Here is a 16,246-nt window from a genome sequence, read left to right on the forward strand (position 1 = left end):
ACCAAATCCTTCTCAGTCTCTTCTGATGGGGATTAAGAATCATGGAAAGGAACAAGACACATGGATTAGAGTCCTTCAGAAGCTATAATGCAGCTGTATTTCAAGCAACTGGAATGACAAATTGAAACACTGCCAAGTTGTCAGGGACTTACAGTTACTAGCAGGGACCCAACTAACTCCTTTATGAGATGTAGATGAGGCACTTAAGGACACGATTTAGTGATGGACTTTGCCTGGTTTAGTGACGGACTGTTGTACCAGATGATCTTAAAGGTCTTTTCCAATCTAAATAATTCTATGGTTCTCTGAGTAAACATCCAGGTAACAGAACTTCTGCAATGCACAGTTGGAAACACACGTGAGAGGCAAGTTCATGTGAATGCATAAAATGTCTCCAGAATCGACACAAGGATGTGTCTGGACAGCCTCCAGAAGAAAGAATCAGGAAATAGCTAAGCAACTCTTAGCAAAACTCCCTGATGAACTATCCAGCTTCTTCATACTTTGGCCTCAGCATGCTGCTTACTCTAAGACAACCACAGCAGCACACTGAGGAAGACATATGTTCATCTCCTCTGAAAGTCAAGGTCATCATGACTACATGAAGAAATTACTGGCCACTCCACCAAGGTGATTAACCACATCCGAACTGCCGGCAATTGAAGTTGTGTTGTCAAAAATTACAAGTATGGCAGAAGATTCAACTACCAGACATATTCTGAAGGGATGGCTTGGAGCATTTACAAGCCATTTAAAAAAAAAAAAATCCATGTACAAGACACACCATGTTACCTAAATATGCATCCTTTTTTTTTTGTTGTTTTATATTCCTGATACAGAAAAATTGACAGCATATCAGTTCCAAACAAGTCTATAGGAACAGTTAGAACCCAAGGACCTACTATTACTACAAAAGAGAAAAATTTACCAGTACTGATTTTCACTAATGTCATTTACAGATTAAGACATCCGATTCAGCATCTGGTCAATTTTTAGGGTATCTTAACTGCTCCACTTATCTTAATAGAGATAAAAATATAAACAGTAGATTAGCTCTCCATTTCAATGCTAAGTGTATTTGTGTGTCTAGAAAGGATAATTTTTAATAGTATCAAAGGCACTATCACAGCCTAAATTGTCTTCAGCTACTAGAATGAGAGAAAAAATCCGAAGTGCTATAGTTTTACATAAAAGATCTAAAAGTCTAATATTAAAATCCACTTTTTCTGATAAAGTTGTAAATTTTTAAGAACTCCCAATAATAGTATGAGATACTATGAAAACTGCAGGGGAAAAAACCAACCAGAAGCCAGCAATGTTTAATTAGAGGTCCCAGATTGTTTAAAAATCCTGAACAAGGAAGTACACATACTCATACACTCAATTAGTTCACATGCTTTCTATCTGCTAGCAAGGGTTTTTTGCAAATCTACTGCCATGAACAAGAAAGAACAAACACATCTGTATGCATCTGCAAGCCAAAGCTGCTTTGAACAAAGCCAGTGAGCAGAAAAGACGACACAACTTCTGGTGTTATTGAAATATCCACAGCAATCCAGGACAAAACTGATGCTAAGTATCCTGGAGAATACATTAATTTCACAGAATAATGACCATTTACAAAGGGCAATCACTGTAAGTTGTTCAAAGTACAGAATATCATGCCATGAACACATAACTGAAAATGGTGGAAAATGCATTACAGTTTTACTACTGTGAGGTAAGCTTTGATTCATTCCATATGGCCTTGCAAGACAAGCATGTGTGCACATCTGCACATGTGTGCATGAATGCTGAGGTCTCCAACCAACTGCAGCCATCCCAGATTCTTAGCTGAAATAAGGAGAAGACAGGATTCCAACAAACAAATACATAGTTTTTCAAGAGTCACTAGGAGAAACTAATCCTACTAACTCACAATTTTTGTCTCAAAAACCTGGTAATTAAGACAAACTGAGACAAACTAAGGTGTGAAAGATAACTAGGTATTATATCGATACTAATTATTATGCTCATATTTGTTTTCCTCTTCACAAGTCTTAAAAAGCTCCCCTAACAAAATCAATCACACTAGTATGTGAATAATTCATGACAAGGAAAGGGATCAATGGACTTACAGTTAAGTTCTTTTATTTTTCCCTATTCTTTTTAAGGTGGTATAAAGCACATAGTTTTTTATTTCGCCCTCAGGCAAAGTCCAGTGAATACACAGCTACCTCATAAAAATCACAGGTCATCAGTTTGGGTTTTCAGTAACAAAAATGTTAAACCAAATACTACGCTATAAGCATGGAGAACATTGACGAATGCAACTGGTTATCAGCACAATTCCTGAAATCAACATTTATCAGTGTTGTCTCATTCTCCAAATTAAAATAATTGCTTTCTATGGTATTTTCTGTGTTTTAACTACAGACAAGTACCAACTTTTAAAAAGCACCTTGAATTTGAGGGTTTATCCTCCTGCTGCTTCAGAGTATGAAATGAGATTCTGATGTTACCCACAACATCAAGTTTTGTGAGTATGTTTGAAATACAAATTTGTTTACAAGACTATGTTTTAAGATGTAGGTTACCTTCTGCCAAAATGAAATAAAGTTAAAAATTAAGCTCGACTCAGTAGGAAAGGGAAGGTGAGGAAAAGTGCAAGAAGAAAAGGAAGAAGGATCTTAGCACTCATAGCTGGAATCCATTCAAACTTCAATTTCTATATAGGAACGTTAACATGCCTTCCTATCACCTTTATGATTTTTCTTTTTGCCTCCCTTTTTTTAATCTTACTTTCTTCACATACATATATTCACAAACAAAGCTTGCCATTCATTTCGGGGACAAGTTGCTGTGTACATAAAAAAAACCCCCTCAGATCTGAACATCAGTGTAGCAGGTGGGGGCTTCTCTGCCTTCCCAGGAGGCTGAAAGCAAACCCAGACTGCTGACACACCACTGTGCTGCCCACTGCCAGGCCACTTTCTGGCTTCACCCTTTACCTTTCATGCAGGTCTGACAAAGAAAAGCATGGAACTGCAAGAAGAGGGGGAATAAATCTGAACATTACTTCACAAGGGTCCAAGTATGTAGCGGGTTGAGTTCTAAACCGGGCAGAAACACCAATTGAATGTAGTGGTTTTGGTTCAAAATATTCATTACTTACTTATTTTCCTTCTGTGAGATAAGAATTAGGAGAAAAGCAAAGCAGGCACCAACCTTAAACAGTTGCAGTACAATGAAAGAGTTTTATTACTAATAGAATTAAAAGTAAAGACAAAATAACAAAACAAAATTAAAGCAAATCCCCCCCCCGCCCCTCCAGCACTTCTCTCCTTTTACCCAGCTCACACAAGGGATAACAGAACATGGGATGTTAGTCAGTGTTCCAGTTCTTGAAAAGTCTCTCTCTTATGCTTAAGGAAAAAAGGGTTTTCCTTCAGTTGCACGTGGTTCCCAAACTGCCACTAACAGCAGATCCGCCCGGAAACAAACAGTCTGCTGTGTGTAGAACATCTCTCCCATGAAAAATCTCACAGTTCCTTCACACTACAAAACATGGGCCATCACGTGGGGTTATTCATCTTTTTAAGGATAAGTTATTTTGGCCTGCACACAAAGGCTTTTCTTCGCCACAAGTCTCTAACAGCCTCTTACTACTTCTATATAGCCTGGCATAGGCACTCTTCACAATCTTCACAGGCACACGAGGATCCTCCATCCCCCCATGTTCTTCAAATGGATTAAAGAGACAAACAGTTTGTGGTATTACAGTTTCTTACCACGGCAGGCAAGAAGGTTTCTTTTAAGCTGCGCGCCAGAATCGCGGCACCGCCCTCTTTTCTCCCGTCGCCATGCTCAGCTCCGTCCCACGTGACTCACTTCTCTTTCTCTCTGACTCTGACGCCGCCATGTTGAAGGGTGTTCTTGTTCAGGCTTTACGGTGGGGAAAGCCTCGCTCCCTCTGTGCTGCTGGCTGTGTGGTGTCCTCTTCAGTTCAGCACGAAGTGTGCTGGCTGCAGACAGGAGGCTACGCCGGCTCCCGTTGACTCCGCCGGCTCCGCATGGAGAGGAGAGGGACCCGCCTGTCCCCAGAAGCCGCGCTGGATGGGTTTAGCTGTGGTAGTCCATGGCTGGTTTTAGCTGCCTGCGGCTCTGGGACAGTCCCCCCAGCGACCCAGGGTCCGTGCCGCAGCGTTGGGAAAGGGGGAAAGGGGCAGTGGCCCCGGCCCGGCGGGGCCGGGAGGCTCGGAGCCCCCCCCCCCCCCCCACCTCCCAGCAGGCGAGCTCCGACAAAAGGGGAAGTCCCGCCTTTCTGTGCGGTTTAAATATGTAAATTGTGAGAAGCGTAATTGGTCTTGAAGACTGTCCATCAACTCAGGGTCAACCCAATACAAAGTAGAAACTTCATTACTAAGTATCACTTAATTCATCAAAAAGTTCCCAAACCACTGAAGTAAAAACGGCATGAATTAAGAACAAACTCTTGTGTGGGCTTGATTTACTTTCCAGCCCTGACCTACACAGTGTATCATCATGGTCACTGCACTTTCTCTTTACTCCTGACCTTATTTCATACACAACAGACATACCTTCCTCATCCTGTGACTAGAGAACAAGCAACGAGCCTTTCTTCTCCAAGGAAGGTACTCTCCTTTATTAATTTGAACTTTTATTACTTTTTTTATACACTCAAGAAGCTGTAAGAATAACTTAAAAGATTAAGCTCATCAAGAGAAAGTGCTGTTCCTTTTGGCAAATACACCCATCGCATTCAAAGCCTTTGGGCTGTTAGAAGGTCTTCTGAATTATACCATTTATTTCTGGCCAGCCCTATATGTACCAAGGCTCTGTCAGGATGGACTATTTTCGAGTATATCCTTACCAACTGTTATCCTGTACAGCAGCAGACAGAATGGCATGAAGTAACAGTGAGGCCATGAGACTTTCTGTCCCATGTCAGCATCATGGTAAGGAAACAGTGCTGTACATTTCTTTTTCCTCCCATTCAATATATTCCTTCTTGGAAATGTTAACATCACCACAGGCACAGGCACACAAAGTGCCTGAGAGAGCTTGGCCATAAGAATTTAAGTTTTAGTATTTTCCCCCAAGCAATTAGGCTAGGGGTAAGGGAAGATGACACTTGATCACTCCAAGCAGCTAACTGATGCAAGACTTGATCCTAGAATAAATCAGATATTAAAAAGCATCTTTGTTTATGTGCAATCATGTATGGTAAGCAAAGATTCTCTACTGCTCTGAAGGAACCTACGGGTCTATCACTTATTTATGAGTCTGACCTTGAGAGCTCATATACATTTTTTAAAATTTGTTTTTTCACCACAGAAAAATGGAAGTACACTTTAAAGCATGCATTAACTTGCACACGGGAATAAACATTACCTTTCTAGAAGCCCACCACAAAAAGTGCTCTACTCTGTTTACCTAGTCCCTCACCCCTCAAAACTCAAGGCTATTTTTCTGTGCCTAGAAAGTCAGCTTGTGACATGACACTACTTTGACCTCCTTTCTAACTACATCTGCTGAGAGGGCTCACTCAGCTCTTTAAGCAGCAATAGTAAACCACGCCTTAAAAAACCCCAAACAAATGAAACACACCCCCCTCCCCCCTCAGTTCACTGAAAGATTACATACAGGTAAAATTACTAACTAAAACAACATCTTCACCAAGACTCTGAACATAGCTAAAGAATGGCAAGTAGTTTTTGCTGAGCTAAAGCCTCACAGAGCACGTAAGTATTCATATCTGACCTGACCTGAAGAAGGAAGGCCTTATCAAATGTCTGGAAAAACTAATGGTTTTCAACAAGACCTTTAGTATGTCAGATAGTATGTCAGACCTTTAGTATGTTAGATTCTCTTCCTTCAACGACTGATTTTTAAAGTACTTTTACTAATTTAATATTCCAAAGCCCACTGCAGTTATAACTCAGTAGCTTACAGCAATAAGCAAACTCATCCCATTTTAAGTTCTAGCTCCTACTGCTTCAGGCTGCTTGAAGCAACTGTATATTTAATTTTCATGTAACATGCTAACACCAATATTTTCACTGACTAAGTCTAATGCCATAGCTCCCTCTAAAAAGTTTCAACTATCAGTATACTAAAGAATGAAGTAAAAATTCCTTTGTTCTTATAGGATAGTTAACTTTTGAAGAAAATAAATGTCTTCAAATTAAGGTTTTTGTAGTAGGGAAAATATAATTGTCCCCACACACAGGTACACCACAAAACAACAAAAATACAGCTCTCATTTCAAAATCTGTGTTCCTGGGTCCTGTAAATCACACATCATGAACCTAGAGACTGGCCCAAGCTTAAGTTATTTCCCAGGACTCCAAATGCTGAAATAAGCTGTGAATATTGCAAGGATATTCTGGGTACTAGCAGTAAAGCTAAAAGAGCAAGTATATCGCTGTGCTTCACTGTGTCTGTCAATGTTATTACCCCAAGAAGCCTTTTTAACTACTGCAATATTTGTCCAGGTCAGCATGCTACTCAGCAGGTTTCAGAACTTGCCAGGAGCACAACACAGAGGGAAGTAAAGAAAGCTCCCATCTTGAGCTGATGACTCCCATTCTGCAAACAGAATGCAAAGCCTGGACAAGTTTATCCCCTCCTGCCCAGCAGTGTGCCTCCTGCCCTCATCCACCTCACCCCCTGCAAACCATCAGTCCTGTCTCCAAAGCTCCTGGATCCATTTACTGCCCTAGCAATGCTTGCCCAACTCAAACAGAAACAAGAGAAGGCCATGAACACTCCCTAGCACACCTTCCTGCCTGTCATCAGCAAACACAAACCAAGCCTTTCACGATACAGAGGGCCAGCACTGGGACAGAAGGAGGAAGCACAGGATAAAGAGTGAAAAGTTCTTATCTCTCAGCAGACACTCTAATCTTGGAGACATCAATGCAGAAATGCAGTAGCTAAGGAAAGTACAGCAATTAACTGAAGGAAGGTGGGAATCACTCTAGCTGACAGATCAGAGAGGAGCAACCAGACACTACCAGGCATAGCTAACCATGTCAAATCCTATGTTAATGACTTGCTGGCAAAGTTACTCTACCAGAAGACTGTGGTAAGTGCCAGTACTGCCCCCATGTTTCTTTAGCATTCAAATGAACTGAAATATATAATTTCCTCTCAAGCCATTTAGAACATTCAGAGAAAAGACGACTCAGGTACTAGCTCACCTGTTGCCCTACAACTGGGAGAAACACTCCTGAGGACTACATGTCACAGTACACTTGAGTTGAAACTGTGGATGAAAGTCTGTTTAAACTTCCATGCAGGGTACAAACCGGAAATCCTAGGCAGGGACAAAAAACTGTTCTGACAGAGACAGTTGCAGATGAAAGCGCCTCAAATCATCTGCCAGCACCCAGGCCCAGGTCTGCCAGTATTAACTGTATAATGCAGTTTTTTGTCTACTGTAAGCAAATAGGTTTTTCAAAAAATTCTTTATGCTTTTACTTTGAGTGATGGGGTGGTATCATATTTCCAGACAAGAGCAGTTTCCTTTAAGTAGTAACTTTTAAAACAGTTACCTTTCTAAATGCTGTGCCTTACGTCTTGTGCTTTACTTGTACAAAAAAATGCAATCCTGCATCAACTGGCACGGCTGCCATGAAGTCCTTGTTTTCGATTACCAGCTCCTCCCAGCCCTTTCTGCTGCACCAGCCATAGCATTTGTGTAATTTCTGATGAATCCAGTCAGGGAAACTATCCAGGTGAAGACTGAGTTGATGCATACAAGAGTTTTCAGTTGGATAACTTCCTTGATCTGGTTTACCACATTGCTACACAAATGCCAATATGAGAAAACAGACAAAGATGAGAGTACCGATGCAGTTTAATCCAGAATAAATCAACCCTTGGGAATACAAAGCTAATTAAAAACATGGCAAAACATATAGGCAAGTCCAAACAACTCTACAAGCCTCCTTACTTGTTCCTAAACCTTTCTTTTTGTTTATTTACTCTTGGGAGTGAAACACTTAGACTCATAAGCATAATGCTACAAAGACAAATGGTTTAGAAATGTAAATAGACAATAACTCTTGTTTGAGTCTTGAAAAGCACATAACCCAGCCAGGTAATCCAAGTGTGTGTTCCTTTACATAGTTTATTACACTGTATATATTCAGTAGCTCAAGGCCAAGCCAGAGGGCAACACTGAGGGAGGCAACACTGAGGGAGGATTTATCTGACTAAATGGGAATACAAATGGTGCTGTGTAGGCTGCCATGCTTGTCAGTGGAGATTCACACAGCACGATTCATCGGACCAAACGTCCTTACTCCAGGTGACAGGAATGATACTCAGCTCCATTAGCTGAGAAGATTAGATCCTCTTGTCTGTAAAAGGACCGTGGGTGACTCACTACAATGCAGACACTTGAAGACTGCAGACACCCAAGTCAGATGAGATGCCTCCTACCCTGGATGCAAACTGCATATCCCTCACAGGAGGAGTATTTGACATGTAGACTGACATATGAGATGGTTGGATCTTAACCTTTCACCTTGCGTAACTTTTCACAGTATGGTGAAGAGCAAGAGGGCTGGACAGAACCGCTGATACAATAATTTCCTCACAGCAGCAGTACAAATGCAGCTTTTAATTTATTTGGTGCTGTTTTCTTAACAAGTCTCACAAAATCACTTGAGAAATGCTGCTGTGTATACCTTTGCTTATAAAGGATGAAAGACAGTATATTTCAGTAATGACAATCACAAAGGTGGGATGAAACAAGAGGAAGCACCCAATATCACTATCACTTCTGTTAATCACTGCAGGAAGAAGAAAGGGCTCTGTTTTCTTTAACAAAGCCGGACTACTTTATGCCTCTACCTCTTAGTTACCTCAGCACTTATGGACCGTCAAGGTGAGCTCCCCTTTCCTGTTAAACCCTCTCATTGTATTATACCTACCACATAGTACAGCAGCTCACAGCACTTGTGCAGCTACAACTAAACTGGAAGCATTATGCACCTCATTGGATTCAGCTGCTTTGTTGTTCTCAAGTTGAAAGGATGCTGCTACTTCCTTCCCCTTGGCTTCCCCTCCATGCTCCATTTCCTCTCTGCTAACTTCAGTTGCCACTGTGTCTCTCAAAGCCTGGTTCCCACAGGGCAGAGAGGCTGAGGTTGGCCCCTACAAGTCACTCCAGCTCCAGCAAGGCCTGTGTGGTGTCCTCTATACTGCTATGTGTCTTGCCTGTCCATCTGAAAAGCACCCGTTACAGCGGCACTTTGCCATGGTGCAGGTTCCCACTCACAGCGGCAGGAAAGCTTCACCTGCCAATGCATGAGGTGTACAGATAATGAACAAAGGCAGGAATTCACTCCCTAGAGTACCTCCACAGAATGGCACAGGCAGTGACAGCTCACAGAACTGCAAGAGCTAAGAGTAGGAACAAGTAAAAGATAGCTTCAGTGTTGGATTTCCAGGGACTCTTGTGCCCTGCCTGCATAAACTGATTCTACTCAAAATTTACTTTTATATCAACAGTAGCTCTGTTTAAATACACCCAATCCCCCAAGCAGCTAGTCATGACCCACCAAAAACAGGGAGTCAAATTTAGAGAGTATACTGTACATAAATGAATTTTTCCTTCAGTTTTTCTCAAGATCTGTTGCTCTTCAAGCTAGCAAGAGTGGCACGGGTATATCTGAATCAGAACATCACCATTTTACAGAAATGAAAATGTTGCTCTATGTTGAAACAAACTTAAAAATATTCAAGGGTTCAGATGTGCCATTATGTCAACTATGATTCTGTCCTACTATTTTAAAGTGGAAGGTTCAATGCACTTAGAAAAAGCAACAAGAAATTATAATATGTTCACATTCTTACGGTTCTGTATTTAAAAATACATACATATTTTCCAGTTTCTAATAAAACTAAAGATGGTATTTGTAAAAAGCATGTGTATAATGCTTATTACCCATGCACAGCAAGCCAGATATTACATTAACTGAAAGCTTAATGTAAACCAGCTTTCAGGATAACGTTTCTGGAATTTCTGAAGAAAAAAAAAAAGCACTCAGTTCTCTTTGGCACTTGCTAAAACAAAATGTTTTAGTGTATATTATTAACATGTATTATATTAGTATTATTAAACTGATTTTTCCTAGTAAGTACAACCATTTACACAGGCTTCTTGCCTCCCTTATTTGTGCTCCCTAGTATGAATATGGTAAAACCATCGGGACCTGTGGGAGAAGCAGAATACCAACAGCACAGTTCTCTCAGAAGCTGCTTTTCTTTGTAACTAAAGGCAGAACAGATATATATATATATATCTCTATATATATATATATATATACTGCAGCAAAGGAAAATTGATCCTACAAAAAATGCAGCTTGCATAAACTAATGAGAGTATAAGCCAACAGAAATACTAAAAGTGCATACTTTGATTTCAAGTTGCAGGTATTTTTGGGAGATTACTTAGTTCGCCTTTGGCTGACTGGAAGAACCTCCCTAAATTATAAGCTCAAGGTTCACAACAACTGTATTGATCCAGTGTACTAGAATTTGAGATGTGGAATAGAAGCATCGCTCCCAACAACACTGCTATTCAACAGCCAGATTTCAAGCAGGGCTGTTAAGAAATACCACTGAAGCTGAACCTCCAACCTGCCAGGTACAGCACATTCCTATAATGATATGACCTATGCATTGTGTTTCCTTGGCAGGCATTTTCTTCTTCGTTTTCCTCCTGCACCAAGACTGGCTTTGCCCACAGCAGACAAGAGTAAAAAACTAATCTGAAGTTTGTACTAACAAGAAGCAGAGTGACATTTCCATTCCTCCATCTCCCAAAACCACTGGAGATTTCTTACATTTTCAAAAAATCTAAATGCACAATTCTTCTTCCTCCCCAGCACACAAATACATATAGCAAAGCTTCTGTTAACCACTACAATTAAAATTGTAAAACTGCATTTCATTGCTACCAGAAACTACTACTACCAGAAACCATTCACTTAAAGGTTGACACAGCCATCCCTAAAAGCTTCATGAACCCAGTCTCAAGCAGGAGAAGGCATCAGTGTAGTGTTTCAAAAAAAAGACAAAAATGAGGAGAGAGGGAGAAACACATGGCAATTAATACTATCTCAAGATACGAGTGGGCAAAAAAACCACAAGACCCAAGTGGGACAGCAGGGAAAGCCAACATATGAATTTGTCACTTCACAAGTGCATACATGCGTTATTGAAGGTAAGTTGAACCACTTAGTGCAAGGTATTAGATGCCAAAACAGTGAACACAAATGCTTAGGAGAAAAAGACTGCAGTTTTAAACCCTCAGATCACCTAGGTAACTTGTTCATCTGACTGAGAGAAATCAGTTACTAGGCATTTGCAGGCATTAGTAGTTCAAGACAAACATGAAAAAACCCTACCAAAACCTAGTGCTTACCTGGATCTGATTATTGATAAAATCAACAAATACCTCATCTTCATTAACATTTTACAACACTGTAGTACTCAGTAAACAACTGGCTCCTCCACTAAAATAAAGCAACATTTTTTGTACTGCTTTAGAGCAATTTAGCTTCTATTCTGAGGAGTCCATTTGTGGTCTCAATGAAATAAACCTTTGGATTTGATCGTCATTAGTAATTTGCAGCTGAATGAGAAGAGGCAGTATGGCAGTGCAAGAGGAAAGAGAGAAAAGACTATTAAAGACTATTTCTGCATAATCTAAACTTTATCATCACTGTTAAAACCGCAAGCTTGGAATGACTAGTTTAAAAACAACACCACAAAAAACAAACCCAGAAATGGAAGGTCTTCTCAGAGCTGTTACTGTGCTGTCCACAAAAGCAGACTTTGCAGAATGTCCATCTGAAATGGTTGTGAAGTTAGTTTCCACAAAGTAATGGAATGGCTGCTCGCAGACAATTCCAAACAGCAGCACTCAAGCATCAACCCTCCTGTCCTCCATGCACACAGAGGGGAAAAAACACTGCAGATTCTGACTAAGCAGCAATATCTGAATTTTTATTCACCATCATTCTCGAAAATAATTACCTAATCTCATTCTGGGATTGTGAAAGTGGGATTTCCTGTGCATATTCGTCTACTAACAGGCTAGTATTTGAATTGGGTGCTATTTATTACTCAACTGTTACTTTATTATTCATAACTTCTTAATTTTGAACAACTAATAAAATAGGAAGACCAACTGAAATACAAGTTAAAAACAATACACACCGCAGCAGACAAATATAATACCAGATTTCGGCACTACAACAGAATATTCTAGGATTTCTCTTAAAATACTTCCCTAGCAGCTACAAATGAATGATCCTCATCTTCTACTGAGAAGCAAAGTTTACAGGCAATGAAGAAATTTAATCCCTTCCCAAATTACACTGATTATGCTTACACTCCCCCTGGGTTCATGTTACCTCTTCATATAACTCTTACATTCCTATTTGCCAAGGGTCTGTTAGGTTTTACCTATTCATGTCAAAAACATGCACCGCGTATTTTGTGTACTCACCAAACAAATCACCAATGCCAATAGGAATTCAGCTTAAGGGTTAGTTTGGGGGCTTTTTTGTTTGTTTCAAAATTTTCACACATTCATTTCAGCATTAAAACAAATTTAAGTTCTGGAATACCTGTTAGAACAATTTAAAAACCCAAACAAAAACCCCACAAAACTGCAATTTAGTCCTCATCTGAAATACCTGTCAGGTTTTACATACTTGAGAGAGGTTACAGAGGTAAAGGTTCCAAGGTGAACCTTCATGGACATCTAACAGCCTCACTGCTGGGGGTCTAAGCACCAACACTGTCAAAAGTGAACGACTCATCTGTGAGAACTTTCCCTTATTAAAGAAAACAAGTTGCTGAAACTTAGAGGATACCTCTGTGACCTTCAGAGGCCCCAAGAGATATGCATAGAAAATTCATTCAATTTTCTAAACACGGTGCTAAGTGCAGAGCTTAATTACCAGTACTTTTCATATGCACAAATTACGTAATCAGTCTGGCTGAGGAGAATTCGAAGCTGGGACTGTCTGAACATACGTCTGAGAGCAATAAAGCAGAGAAATAGTTGATGCAAAGCATCCCTCCTCATCCCTTCCTTAATTAGAACACTGACTACAAATCCCACCTTCAAAAAGCTCCAAATCCAAGACCTATTTATTTGGTTTGTCAACACAGACATGGAACATCTTAACCAAGTCTCATCCGATCTGTCCCACCATGAGGAGGGTTCTCCACCCTAGTCTCATGTAACCTGTCCAACAACGAATACTGCAGCTGAAGCAATTATTCCCTAAAGGCATGCTCTGGCTTTCTAACCTCTATCTTTATTTCAAGCCCTTGGTTTTTAACTAGCTTATTCCCAGCCACAATGGGAAAGACAGTCATCTGCAAACATCCCTGAACTTTGGCAATGGCTATTTACTGGGACCTACAACTATGACCATGGTACTAAAAGGGGAAGAGGGAAAAACAGCTAGTTTAGGTTTTACAACCATTTGGCACTTACTGTGCTGTGTGTATACAAACTGGGAATGTACCTGATGCAAAAACTCTTTTCCCCAGAAAAGCATCACACCTGATGTTCAGGAACTTATTCAAGGCTAAGGTGGCATCACAAAACTTTCAAAAAAAGATTCACATTAAGTAGCTGATAACTAGGAAGCAGAATACACTTTGATATGAGATCAGCTCTACGTATGCCCTTTTACCAATGCATACAGCCGAAGAGTAAAGACTGGGCTTGTAACCAGGCTTTGGAAAATGAAAACTATGAAAACTCAAATGTTAGATAGAATATAGAAATTAGACATTTCTATTTTGATAAAAATGTTCTCTACTCACTGACACAGCTGCTATTACCCAAATAATCAGCCATCAGTCTCGATGTGGATGTAGCAGCTACTGAGACAAGCCTTTCCATGCCATCTGAATTAAGCTTGACAATAGAAGACAAAATCAACACGGCAGTTGAAAGGCACTAATTTTGCCAACCTCACCACTTTGATCACATACATGAAGGAGTTTTTCCATATGATACAAAAATTACAGTAGATTTTTATATTACCTTGGTATCCAAAATGCCAGCTTCATGGGCCAAACACGGCTCTGGTTTTCTGGCATGCTTATCAATAAACTCAGTATATCCTAAGTTTAGTGGCCTTTGAGTTATAGTTAGTGGTTCTTATTTCAGAACTGCTACTGTTTTACCCTTTAAAAAAAAGCAAAATCTGGTATTACATGTGATGTCAGATAGGCAGGTTTTCCTACAAGACACCTTTGCCTTTTGACTACTCTGTGTGCGAACACATGCCCACCCAGATTCTACTTGGTGTACTTCAATACAACCATGAAAGAAACAGTCCAAAAAGGTTACTTTTAACATTTTACTTCTTGCGGCAGGCATTGCTTACTGATTGTTACAACAATCAGAACAGCTTTGAGAAAACAGGACATAAGCATACCCTTCACGTGGCGCACGTCCACCCCACCGCAGCGGGAAGAATGCTGCCAGCCCGATGCCATGAAGGCCCAGCCGGTGTATGATCGCTCATCCCAGATGACACATTTAGCCATTTGACAATACATCCCACAAGGCCAATACTGACCACAGGGGAGGATGCATTTCCTTCTAACACGTCTTGTACCCCTGTTTACACAAGTTTTCTGCATCCTGACATACCCGTTGTCCCGGAGGCGCGATGCCGCCGCAGGATCCCTGTCGCAGCCTGACGGATGGGTTGCCCTCCTGCCACCAAACGCAAGGCCGAGGGCGAGCGGGGCACGGCAGCGTCTCCCCCTCCTCGCCGAGTTTTCACACGGGGAACGGCTGGAGGCCAGGTGCACCTCGCCGGCCGAGGGGCTGCCACACCACGGCACAGGTGAGGATCGGGGCTGCGCAGCCCAGGGCAGGACCCGCAGCCCGGCACAGGAGCATCAGGAGGTGCTCCAGGTGCCCCCGAGGCGCTCGGGCACTGGCTCGCTGCGGCTTCTGCGCCCGCCCGGGCGAGGGCGGAGGGCGAGGACGACCCTGTCCTGCCAGGGAGCGTCTCTGCCCGCCTGCCCAGGGGCAGCGGTGACAGACCCCGCCCGGCCGGCGGGAGCCACCGCGCCGAACAAAAGGCCCGACGGAGGCCCGGAAACGTCCCGGGGCCGCGGCTCAGCCGCGCCGTCAGCCCGGGGGGCGAACCCCAGCCCGGCGGACCCGTACGGCCTGCGGCCGCCGGTGCCCCCCACCCGTCTCTCACCGCCGCGTCGGGCCCTGCAGCGGGCACGGTGAGGAGAGGGGAAACCGGGGGGAAAAGGACGCAATGCAACAGCTCCGGCGGCACCGAGGGACGGAGGGAGGAACGGAGGGGGCAGCACAATGAGGCCAGCGCAGCCCCTGCCCCTGCCAGTAACAAAAGCTCCCCAGCCGCGGGGCTGCCTTCGCTTCGCCGGGCTGCGGGGTCCGCGGCGGCCGGCGGGAGCCGGGAGAGGTCTCACATCACCGCCCCGCTTCCCCGCTGTACCCTCGTCCCGGCCCCCCGCACAATGCAGCCTCCGCCGCCCCCGCACAAAGCGGGCCAGTCCCGCCGCCCATCCCGCACCGACCTTGAGCCGCCTCGGGCGCCCCTAAGGTTTTGGTCACCGCCTTCCACACGTTGCAGCCCAGCAGGCAGAGGAGAAGCGCCGCCGACCTGCTCATTTCCACCCGCCGCCGCCAGCCGCCGCCAGGGAGAGAATCGCCGCCGGAGCCGCTGCCCGGAGGAGGAGGAGAAAGAGCCGCATCAGGGGCTGGCCCGCTCCGCGCCTCCCTCCATGTTGCCGTGTGCTGCCCCTCCTGCTTTCTCCGCCTGCTGCATTGTCGTCCCGCCGCTGCGCCCCGGCTCCGCGTCCCGCACTGTCCCCCCGGGCGGGGGGGAGAAGGAGGGGGAGGCGGGAGCGCTCCGCGGCCCCGCCGCCTGTCCGCCCGGGTTTATTCTTTAATTCCGCCCCGTTTATCCCCCCGCTCTCCCCCCGGGAGCAGCCCGGGCTCTCCGCCCGCCCCTTAACCCTTGGTGGCACCCCCTGCCCTGCCTCGCAGCGCCCCCTGCCACCCGCACCCCGCCCTGCCCCGCCGCGGGGCTCCCCGGCAGCGCCGGGTCCTGCCCCCGGGGCGGCCGCGCGTTCCCGCAGGCAGCCCGGGCCGGCCCCGCGCCCGCCGCCGCCGCGCTCACCTGCCGCGCTCACCTGCCGCGGG

At 43.7% G+C, this 16,246-nt stretch overlaps 1 protein-coding gene across 1 annotated transcript in view; it reads right to left on the bottom strand.

Annotated features, from left to right (window-relative positions):
• FAM171A1 (family with sequence similarity 171 member A1) overlaps nt 1–15,933 on the bottom strand; it is an 89,382-nt gene extending 73,449 nt beyond the window's left edge. Inside the window, exon 1 of the mRNA XM_042043778.1 lies at nt 15,619–15,933. Within this exon, the coding sequence (XP_041899712.1) occupies nt 15,619–15,712 (94 nt within the window). The 5' untranslated portion in view covers nt 15,713–15,933. The remainder of the gene's footprint in view (nt 1–15,618) is intronic.
• Nucleotides 15,934–16,246: the final 313 nt, after the last annotated feature.

Source organism: Corvus kubaryi, unplaced genomic scaffold, assembly GCF_017639235.1.
Source record: "Corvus kubaryi isolate FWS band 111438036 unplaced genomic scaffold, C.kubaryi_AGA036_p1.0 37398, whole genome shotgun sequence".
NCBI lineage: Eukaryota > Metazoa > Chordata > Aves > Passeriformes > Corvidae > Corvus > Corvus kubaryi.